General features: G+C 41.5%; 1 protein-coding gene across 1 annotated transcript in view; it reads left to right on the top strand.

Moving 5' to 3' along the window:
• Positions 1-11,297, top strand: part of LOC137973019 (zinc finger FYVE domain-containing protein 9-like) — a 25,467-nt gene extending 14,170 nt beyond the window's left edge. Inside the window, exons 12-19 of the mRNA XM_068819726.1 lie at positions 417-543; positions 1,132-1,214; positions 3,946-4,050; positions 4,663-4,810; positions 5,087-5,167; positions 6,868-7,030; positions 8,740-9,013; positions 9,747-11,297. Coding sequence (XP_068675827.1) covers positions 417-543; positions 1,132-1,214; positions 3,946-4,050; positions 4,663-4,810; positions 5,087-5,167; positions 6,868-7,030; positions 8,740-9,013; positions 9,747-9,905 — 1,140 coding nt within the window. The 3' untranslated portion in view covers positions 9,906-11,297. The remainder of the gene's footprint in view (positions 1-416; positions 544-1,131; positions 1,215-3,945; positions 4,051-4,662; positions 4,811-5,086; positions 5,168-6,867; positions 7,031-8,739; positions 9,014-9,746) is intronic.
• The last annotated feature ends 501 nt before the right edge of the window (positions 11,298-11,798 follow it).

The raw sequence follows: 11,798 nt of genomic DNA, 5'->3' as shown, positions 1-11,798 counted from the left end.
GATAAACGTTGCATTCTTCAGATGTTTATTGTTAATGGGCCATTTCCGAGTTGCTGTTTGTCTCGGTTTCGAAGTGAGTCTTGGTGCTCAACTATTGTAAGGGAAATGAGTTTGATTTGCATAAGAATACGTAACTAATTTCCATTTGAATGGTTGTGCGCCAGGACTCGCTTTGAAACTGAGGCATGCAGCAACTCGGAAATGGCTATTGTTTTTGGTTACAACGAACCTTCCTTCCGTGTTTTAAGTAGTTATCTTTACGTTTCGCTTGATTTGGTTACATGTAACAGAATTTGACTGACTTTCAGAGCATAGCATCTAGAAGACTTCAGAAATTTTATGCTTGAGTTTATTTGTCTTCTTGTCAAGACGATCAGTTAAAATCATTGTCATAAACTTACGTGTTCCTTCGACAGTGCCTGAAGAATCTTCCTCTCCCTTTGACACCTTATGTGGTGGGACTCCTAATTAAACGCCAAGAGACTCCATGGGCCCAGCTCTTTCCTCTGAGACTTCAACTAAGACTTGGAGCTGAGTACAGATGTAAGTTTGGTTTGCCTTTTCGTATGAAAATGTGACCTTTTGTGGCGATGAATTCCTTAATTATTAAAGTTGATATAAGATTATCTTTCCCTCAATTGAGTAGGTATGTACATACAATGTACAATGACGCTCCTTCCGTTAATCGAATCTTCCACAAAATTTAATATTATTGATGTTTTTCTATTGTAACTGTAAGGCGCTGATACTTATCAATTCTATGATTGCACCAGACATCAGGGCGGCCATATCAGTGGCGGAAAGCACAATAGCGAAAAAGTCTTTTGGGTATTTGACTCTATTATTACGCAAAACTTGAGCTACATTTTTCTATGGGGTGTTTTCACGTGACCTCACGGCGGTCATTTTGGTGTTCCTAAGCAATGGAACAGCAGCCATGTTGGTGTACCCAACTAATCCTCCGGGAATAGAGCTCTATTTTCATGCAAACGTTTTCTTTTGTTTCGGTGGAAAAACAAAATTACTGATCACTTGAATGAAAACGCTCTATTGTTTTGGCACCAACATAGCTGGCTTATCACGTGAGTGCAATCAAAGAATTGGTGTCTACATTTTTTCTTCGCCCCCTAGATTATCCCTGTCCGCTTTTTAGCTCAAGAAACAGATCTCCGGTGTATGGAGAAGTTGGCCACACCATAATGAACCTCCTCGCGGTATGTAATGAATGTATTTGCCACAGGATACGGTGAATTTCGTTTTTTCTCTCTGGCAAACTCAGTTTACTCTTGTTATGCTTACGTCAGTGTTGTATCACATCTTGAATATCGAGGCGAAGTTGAAAGTTTGCAGATGGGATACAACTCGCTCTTCACGATAACTTGAACAGATTTGTTTACCGATGGTCACTCTAGGCTCGATTACCAGCCGATGATTTGGGAAATGAGCCAGTACTCACCCCCGAAAGTGAGGTGCGGAAATCGAGCCTATGGTCACTATGGATACTCGGAAAAAGTGCGAGTTCTTCTTTGCACGAGTCGTACCTACGACCTTTCGATTACTAGTTCGGATGCTGTACCACTCGGATTTTTTCCGAGTATTTCCGAGTGACCATCAATAAACAATTGTCTTCATGTCATTGGCCGTATTTATTCTAGAGGACTCCAGACGCATTAAACGTCTGGCCGTAAGGGCGACTAATACAAATACGGGACGCACTTAACTTCGATGGCTAGAAATCAAATTCACAATTTCCTTCAAACGATACTGAGATTTAATCACCAAAGAGACTGTGTGCACTTCATTGCTAAGTGCGTCCCAGTTTAGTGCGTCTCGTCTTTATACCAGACGGCTTAGACGTCTAAGGCGACTAAGACGTCTGTTAATGGCGTCGTCAAGACGCACTTAACTTGAGACGTTTAATTCGTCTGATGTTTAATGCGTCCACCTTATTTCCCGTATTTATACTAGTCATCTAAGACATCTTAGACATCCTCTAGTATAAATACGGCCATTGTCGACCGAGGCTAACATATAGAATTTCTTTCGGTACAAACGCTCACAGTTCTTGTAAACTACCTTTTGGACGTGCTTGTATCCAACCATTAGTTTTGTCGTTAAAGGAATCTAACTGAAGAAAATCGAATGAAAAGTTTACGTAAATCAAGAGAGCGATGTTATCAGATGTACAACCATGACTTAATGAAACATTTCTTTTTTTCACTTCGTGAACTTAGCGGCACCCAACGAGTAGGTAAATATCTGTTCCGGGAAGGAAGGTGGACTTGAATTTTCGCATATTGGAACTCAGACTTTGTAAGCGCATTTTGGACATTTTGCTGAACCGGGTCAGACTCCGGTTTTCCTCCCTTATCAAAATCGATTCTCAATCAATTACATCTGGCTGCGGCGGGCACCTTCGATAAGAATAACCTCTGTTATCCATCCCTTGGGAAAGATCTCATGGATATACCCAGCACGAGTCCCCTAGGTTAAACTCTCATTTTACAGATTAAGTTTAAGTGCCCATTTCAGTGATTAGGTCTAAACTTTCGTTTATGTTATTGCTATAGCAATATTTAGGTCTAGAAACTGATTTAGAATGGTTATTTTTTTAGAGTTGTGGTTGGTGTGTATATCCACGAGATCCTTGCCTATCCCTTTCATTGAATTGAATGAATAAATTTGGTAATTTAAATTAAAACACATTCCCTAGATATTTTGGAAAAGTTGTGAAGAGTCTGTTATGAGTGCGTAGAAATTTCAAAACCACATTGAAGAACGCTAGAATTTTACTTTGCTGAGTAAGAGTCAACTGTGATATTGGAAATAGCATAAGATTTGAAGATTTGTAACTTCCTACAAAATATTTATCTGTTCGGATGGTCTAGGGAAATTTCAGGTTTGTAGAAAATTCCGATCAGGTAAGTAGTTTAGCAGAGTTTGTTTGAGAATCAATCGAGACATACTTCAAGCTAACGCACCCTAAAATGACGACTACGTAATATAAGTGCTACACGGCCAACGTTTGCAAAAACGTAATCCCTCCTTGTACTTGTACATGCTCGTTGCCGTGACTTTAACATCGTCAGTTCCCACGGCCTGCTTCCGTCTGACCTTGTAGCTCAGTCGGTAGAGCGGCGGAGATCTAACCCGAAGGTCGTGGGTTCAATTCCAACCCTGGTCAGAGTTTTTCTCTGTCCTTGTGTGGGCCCATTTCCATCAGTAGGGCTAACGCTCACATGGTTCATATGGGGAAGATACTCAGCACTTCACATTACAATCTAATCAGTTATGGCTGTTCAAATATAAGTGCCACACGGCCAACGTTTGAAAAAACGTAATCCCTCCTTGTACGTAATGTTAAGTCTTTTATCAGACCCGTCATGATTGCTAGAACTTTCGTACAAAGCAAAAAAGCCACCTTGAAATTTCCACAGACCTGGAATTCCCGTCGAACATGCATTCGAACAGATAGGCATTTTGAAGAGCGGATAAAAACTCTCTAAAGGAGCTTTTAAAGTTGTGGAAACTGTTTTAGGCAATTCTGACAAATTTTAACCGACCGACATCCGGGTGCCCCTATGAATAGAAAAACCCAAAACAACAATGACCACAACCAGGTTTTCTGAGCCCGCGAGACTAAGCACCCCCAGCAAACCATTGTTTTAACGAAAACCGCTGGTCAGCAACCTGGTTTTGGTCATTGCTGTCTAAAGGTCTTCCCTATGAATAGCCCTTATCGGAGTTATCAGCGGTTTTGCCACATGAACGAGGCTAAGGGGTCATTTTGTATTGAATCGACCTTTAAACCTCTTTTGCATGTAGTTTTAAACAAAAGAAAATGTGCCTGCAGGCTCAGCTGTAATAAGGATCATTGTTAATGAGATGTAGAACATTCTAACTTTGTTAGGTGAAGCTCACAAGTCAAAATGGTTGTTTTTGTAGGACTTCAAGAATTTCCAGTATACTTTGGTCAGAGTAACAGGCCTTGTAATTCATATGGAAGAAAAAAAGACGCTCGTGAGATTACCACAGGACAGATATGATGAGGTACTTTGAATGCCGGATAACTCAGGGATGTTACCATGTTTTCTGGGGTTGATATTACACTCCTCAATTTGTATAATTAACAATTATTCGACTAAGGCGAGTTCAAGAGCGGTGAATAATTGTTTTACCATAATTACACATGTGATTAAATTGTCCAGTTTAGAGCGAGGTCTTTCGTCTACTGATAGTTGAGGGAATAAGGCCCGTTTTAAACGTCGCATTTTACATGCGCCGAATCTAATGCAATTGAGAAAAATCTATTGTTTTCGCCCATTTTCATAAGATTCGGCACATGTAAAATACGACGTTTAAAACGGGCCTAAACTACCCGAGGGCAAAATTATTAAGTTTAAGTGGGTGACCTCTGAACTGGGGCAAAAGAACCTATCCAAATAGGCCATTTCCAAGTTCAAGTCTGCCTCCTCTTCAAAGCGAGTCTAAGTGCGAAGTTTTTCTTATGCAAATTAGTTTTCATTCATATGTAAAGTAGAACTAATTACCATCACAAAAACTTCGCTCTTAGACTCGCTTTGAAGAGGAGGCAGACATGAACTCGGAAATGGCCTATTCCACTCTTTGTGGAAAGTATTGTCCTCTGTTTTATTATCTCAGGTTGTAAAGATCCTCAATGCAACTGATGAACATGTGATGGCGCTGGGAGCCAACTTCAGCCTGGTGGCCGATTCTCATTTAGTCTGTATGCAGGTTGAACAGGGGTACAAAACCCAGGCAATTAATATACAGAATCAACCCAGGAAAGGTACTTGCTCTGTTGTACAAATTACGGAAGAGAAAGTAGTAGAGTCAACATTAGAGAGATTTAGTTAGCATCGACTTCATTGCAAACTGCAACAACCTCGTGCCCAGTTAACAGACTCCGCTTGTTTCTCGCGAGGCGTCCCGCGAGGATCTCTCTCGTATCGCGAGGGTCTTTCGCGAGGATCTTTTTATACAGTGTGCTTTTAAACTGTGGTTTGTAGTCTTGATTGTAGTTTTGTAACTGCCTTATTTACGTATGCTCATATGTTTTTTTTAGTGACCGGAGCGAGCTTCATTGTATTCAGTGGTGCCCTGAAAACAAGCAGCCCATTCATGGCCAAAGTCAATATTGTGGAAGGTCTGTTTTGTTCCATTTATCAGCTAGGAGCACGTACGACTTTTTTCATGTGATTTGGGTACGGAAAACGTACATTGCAAGGATGATTACTTGTAAATTTCTCGGGAGTTTCCTAGGTTATAAGCTTTTTTCTTCGCTGTATGACGTAAGTTTGTGTTTCGTTGCCGGACACTACCGCTCACCAACGCTCACCGATTGGCTCTTTTGGTTGGGCATCGGATGATTACAGTGCCTGAGATCGCGGTAGGTTCAAATCTGGGCGGACCAGCTCTTGGGAAGGTGCTGCCTTTGCAACCACATGTATTCGGCTGTAGACCCCATCGCAACCCTTGTTCACGAAATTCTGTTGGACCTTAACAAACCCGTACGCTATTCGTAAGGGTTTGGCCTCGGAGTCCCATTTTGTGGACTGGCTTAGCAAAGGGCATACTCATCCTCGAAGTCCTAGGAGTACTCAGTTTGGGGCGGAGGGAAAAAGCGACGAGAGTTTTTCAAGATGGGGCGAAAGAGCTCCTTGGTCTTTGAGGGTGAAGGCATACTGTAATTGGAGTTTACATTGTTGTGCCACCCTCTCCACCCTGGGTAAGGTCGGCCTGCCCCTGTTTAAAACCTGTAATGTTATTGGATCTTCATAGGCTGCAAATGTGTTGTTTTAAGGATAGGTGACATTGTTTTCGTTCCTTGTTTCAGCCAATCGTGTGCTGGTATGTCCAGAAATATGTCTCGGCAACATTAACATCACTTGCATCCAGAAATATGCGAAATAAAAAAGTGTTTCTACGACCCTAATGCAAGTTGTTTTGATGTTAACAAGTGCTTGGCATTTGAATATTTCGTGGTGTTTATCATATATATCACATCATATCATGTCCTTATGTACCTTAGGAGTAGTATTTACCCTCCCGACAGTTGTATACTACAGTGGACAAACCGCAACACCGGGAACTCCATGCCCTAACCTGTACTCTTTGCGAATAGTGTGTGGGTTCGTTTTATGTCCCACAGGGTTATGAACATTGAAGGGTTGTGAGAAGGGGCCCATGATTCATTGTCGCTATCCGAGAAGACGAGTGAAGAGTCTATTCATTTGCGGACGGTAGTTACAAAGGCAGCACTTTCTCCTCACTTATTTAAAGACCCTGAGTGTCGGTCCGGCCTGATCGGGTCTGATGCCAACCTGTTGGCGGTTATTTGGCATTGAGACTTACAGAAACACCTCGTGTTGTTCATCATATCTGTTTCGCATCCCTTATTCACCTTGGGATTATTGAGTACCTTGTTGTAGCCGACTATTTACCCTCCCAACAATGGTATACTACAGTGGACAGACCACCGGAAACTCCATGCCCGATTCGTTTTGAATATCCGTTGTTATCCGTGAGGACGAGGGGGAGGGGGGGGGGAGTCATCCCAAAGAGGCAATATTTTCTCCGCAGTCTTTTTAAAGACCCAGGATGTTGGTTCGGTCGAAATTCGAACCCGCAACCTCTCGCATGCTCAATCAACTGAGCCAACCGGTCGGTGTTTGTAATTAGGTTAATCACTGATGTGATCCTGTGAGGTCTGGTAAATTGTGCACATCCACATCGACCATCGACCCCCCCCCCCCCCCCCCTCCCCTCCTCCCTCCTCCTCCCCTTCCAGAGAAGTGAAACTCAGACACTTGAAAGAAAAACAAGCAAACATCTGTCTTTCATCAGATGGTATTATGGTTCAACTGATGCCGGAAGTGATCGGCAAGCTGCGGAATTCCCTGAAAGAAATGAAGGACTACACCATTACAACAGGAGTCCCTGGCGGAGGAGCCGAGGAGGAAGTCATCATTGAATGGGTCAGTCGACAGGATGCTCCACGCCAGGACAGGTAGAAAAAGAATGTTGCCTTGGAAACTTCTCGCTTCAGCCATACCGTGATCTGTTATCGTTAGTGCAACAGCGGTCATTCATAGCTGCAACACTAAAGATGACGGATGTACCAGTGCAACATATTTGAAAGATTAGGAAGTCGTTATTGCTGTTGTGTCTATCTTAAAGTGAAAACCTATAGAGCGTTTTCACTCACGTGACTAAAATAAATGCTAATTTGATGAAACAAAAGAAACTATTTGCATAAAAATAGAGTTCAATTCCCAGAGGATTAGTTTGGAACACCAACATGGCCGCCATTTCTTTGTTTTGGAACACCAACATAGCTGCCGTGACCTCATGTGAAAACGCTCTATCGAAGTTCCGAGATTTTTGATCGATAATGATAATAAGCAATCGTAATCGTAAGTAATAGGCCACTTTCGATATATTAAAATTCAGCTTGAAAAGGAAGTTTAGAGGACAAAGACAAAGCATTGCGTTGCAACTTGTTTCTATTGCTTTTGTCCTCACTGCCTCACTATCAAGCTGAATATTGATATTTCGAAAATGGACAATTGCGTTATGCTTAGCTTGTTGTCCTTGTCTGGTGTGATTAGCCAACTCTATAATTGAATGTTTGAAATATTCATATATTTGAAATATTGAAATTTAAATACATGAGCAGCACCCGCGAAGAAAGCCTAAGAACATCCAGGCCCTACCAGCAGTGCGGCGCGCAATGGCGTGGTCATAGGTTCGAGCCCCGTTCAACCTGGATCTTTTTCAGGCTTTCTTTTTAAAGTGCCCCTGTGATCAAAAAATCAATTCATATTTTTCTTTGGATTTCAAAACTATGTTAACAAAACACTAAGTGACCCACGTTTTAAGCCTTGATTTCAAAAAGACACCTCTATTTTAAATGTAATTTTCCTATTTAATGGTCCGCCATTACTAACATTATGTTCTTGAGAGAGCTGGCGGAGAGAAAATGACGTCAAAGGCTCACTAGTTTAAGAATGCAATACGTGTGTACGCCGCAGAATTAATATGCAGCACGGGGGTTTTGGGGTTTCAGACTTTTAAACTCACGCTTTGCATATATAATAAGCTGCGTTCACACGCTGAAATTTTAAGCTAGTGAGCCTCTGACGTCACTTTTCCCTGGATCCAACCGTCTGAGGTCCAATCGGTCAGTTTTGAACGTGAGTAATGGCGGACCGTAAAATCCAAAACTTACAGTCAAAGTAAACGGCCTTTGGATAAGAATCAAAGCTCAAAATTTTGCCAGTCAGGTGCTAAGCAAACACACTTTCAAAATCTGAAGGAAAAAAGGAAGTGGTTTTTTGATCACAGGGGCACTTTAACTGCTTCAGCCTTCGACTCCTAGGAGTGATCAGCATGTAAATTCTCTTCACAATTTCAATGAAATGTCACTCAGACGAGTATTGAGAAGGAAGATTATTATCAGCTTAAGAGTTGTGATCCCGATAGAGAACCATATTCTCATCACTACCTTACAAAGAAATAATTGGTACTAGTTACGAGAATTAACGTTTCGATCTTGGGAATAAAAGGGTTAACATGATCTCCAACTTGCATGTATAGCTCTATTACTTTCGTTCTCGATCGAAATTCCGTGTATTTTGTTGTGTTAAAATAATTCTTCCTCTTATTTCAAACATGTTGGGTGCTTTATAGAGCTCTCCTTTGGCTTGTTACTTTCAGCTTTTACAGCCCAATCGATGGCCTAGAACTGCATGGTTTTTCAAGTGTCAAAGTTCACACTGGTTGTGACTTTACTCGCAAATCTGCATTTAGGATCCAGTGGACGGAGATGTTCTTTTTGGGCGAAGGTCAACAAAGTGCATCGCGGGATATCAGCAAGCTTACAGCTGAGCTGGCCAAGGCGTTTTGTCGAACCCTGATACCGCACTTGTCAAGACTAAGTTCTGAGAATTTCACAGATATTGGCTTACGGGTCAACGTGGACGCTGAAAATGTAATGCACTGAATTTAGTAGTGGTGGAAATAATTTTTCTTGCTCAGCTGGGCATTTGCCTTTTATCGATCGCATTGCAAATCTTATCAGGGATTAAAACGCAATATGTAGGAATAGGTGACGCTATGACGTTAAGTTAGTTTCTCAAGACTGATCATCGAGCTCCTACGGGAGTCTCATTCGCGGGGAAATTCAATCTAAAAATAGAGAGATTAAGCGTGGCGTTTTCGTGAAACGGCAAACGCGAAAAGGTCGGCTGCTGCTTGTCTCATAAAAGCATGAAAATTATGTCATTCTAACTCGTCTCTCTTTTGAAAAGTTACTTGATACCTCCTGCTAACACGCAAGAAATGAGCTCATATCAAAAGAGTTTCTTCGGTTTTTGGCAAAACGCAAATGTTAGTCCGACGTTTGCCCGTAAACGTGATGCTTAGACAGCAATGACCAGAACCAAGGTTGCTGACCAGCGGTTTTCGTTAAAACAGTGGTTTTCTGGGGGTGATCAGTCTCGCGGGCTCAGAAAATCTGGTTGTGGTCATTGTTATTTAAGGTTTTTCCCTGTGTGAAAACGCCTTGACAGGAATATAGCAATGTTGTCCCCTCCTTGACGTGGGTTCCTCTTTTTGGTTGACAACTGGCAGGGTCTTGCCCTACCCCGGCGAGGTAGTGGTGAATGCTTAGCTGTTATTATTCAACTAACTATTGAACTTAACTCATTCTGTTCTCTCTTCAGGTTGGTTATAACACAGGTAGCAATCAACAGAGTCTTCCCAGCAATATCATGTCTGAACTTGATGATTTGCTAATACCAATCATTCACAATGCGGTGTCTCATCACAGACGGCGTGCTCTGAATGTGGAACTACTGTTTAAAGTCTTGAGACTCCTCTGAGATTCGTTAGCACGTTTTAACCAGTGATGAAAGGAATGTTGTCATTTTCATGGTCGATTTCAGGCTCCGTACTAATCTAAAGGTGAAACGCGTTTTTATGACCGCAGATGGGGGTGGCCTTACAGTATTTTAGATTAGGAGTTTATTAGTAGTTGCGTAAAACGTCCACACTGGGATTACACCAACCCAGGGGTAACAGTGCTATTTTTGTACCGAAATGTTGCGCCCAAAAGACAGGCTCCGACTTAAATTGGAAAATTAACGTTACTGTCAGTAAGTCGTTAAGACGAATAGTCAGATCAATCGTGATCTGACCGTGAACTAGTGGGCCCAAGCGCACAAGACCTGTTTCCAAAGAAATATCGTTCAGGTCCAGAATGGCTCCTTGTTCTGTGAAGACATTCTTGCGGTTACTAGTCATCTTGCCACCAGGTATTCTTCGTTCTTGAAGCGTAACAGTCGGAACGTGTGGGTAGCGAGAAAGACACGAGACGGGAGATCCCATAGTAACCCATGGTCTCAATACCTATGGACGCCCCAAAATATAAGCTCCTAATTGGACTTAAGTTTTCTTCAATACAATTTTGCCTCATTTTAGATACGAAAGAGGGCCATCTGCATGTTGGCTTACTTTCATTGGTACGAGGGCTTCGTGATCTAATGGGAAATATAACCGGTTTCTTTGGCGTGTCAGACATGCGCCCTAATTAGCTGTTTGCCTCGCTTTCGAAGCGAGTCTTGGTGCTCAATTATTGAGAGGGAAATGATTTTGATAAGAATACGCAACTCATTTCCATTTGAATGGTTGTGCACCAGGACTCCCTTTGAAACTGAGGCATTTAGCAACTCGGAATGGGCTATTAGTTCTACTTTACAGATAAATAAACCTAATCAGCTAACTCAATGTTGTACCCAATTAAAATCACCCGGGGTTAAGATTCTTTGTGTATTGTATCAGCATGATAATGTGGCATTCATATTTAAATGACATGGAAATACCTGGAACAAAACGTTTCATTCCCAAAGGGTTTGAATTGGGTACAACAGTGAGCTAGCCAATTAGGTCTATGAAAACTAATTTTCATAAGAAAAACTTCGCACTTAGACTCGCTTTGAAGAGGAGGCAGACATGAACTATTCAAGCGTGGGTTTTTTGGAGGATTCTTTCCTTATGCCTAAGTTCTACATTAACTGCCATGATCCTGTCATACCCACAGTTCACATATTCGAGTTTTGTATTCTCTACTGATAAATTTGTATATTGTTATATCTCGTTATATATAGCGTTAATGAATTGAACAGGAAGTAGACCGTTGAAGATCAATCGAAGTTGTTTGTAAAAAAAGTTAGCGAATTTTCAACATTTGGTGCACTCTTTGGAGCACTCGAGAAAGCACTTGATACTGCAATGTGATGACCACAAAACCTCAATAATTATTTCTCTCTATTAACAACAACAAGGGAGAAACATCTTCACGACGGTTTATTTGCTGCTTATACACAAAAGATGTAAATTTATAAGCAAATCAGGGTAAATGAAGAACTTATAAACTATCAACTCATTAGTTTTCTGCTACTAATCACAATGCATGCATTCTATTTCAGTGGTTGCTTTATTGTCCATGTTCATTAAAGCAAGTGTGTGTATTTAGCAGCAATAAGTTGTTCAATCACTGTGATTTGCTTGTACATTAATTTTTACAGTTTGTATAACCAGCAAATGAACTCTCACCGAGATGTTTCTCCCTTGTTGTTGGAGAGAAACCAAAACCAGAATAACAGTGTTAGTCATGCAGGCATTACGTCAAACAAAAAGTGATCACAAGTGTGTACCAGCGAGACCCTCTTTGTTTCCTAGACTGTAAGCCCTTCCTTCATAGATCGTGCAGCATT

This window comes from Montipora foliosa, chromosome 10 (genome assembly GCF_036669935.1).
Source record: "Montipora foliosa isolate CH-2021 chromosome 10, ASM3666993v2, whole genome shotgun sequence".
In the NCBI taxonomy this organism is placed as follows: domain Eukaryota; kingdom Metazoa; phylum Cnidaria; class Anthozoa; order Scleractinia; family Acroporidae; genus Montipora; species Montipora foliosa.
Note: the sequence above shows the minus strand (reverse complement) of the source record. Positions and strands in the feature narration are given on the sequence as shown.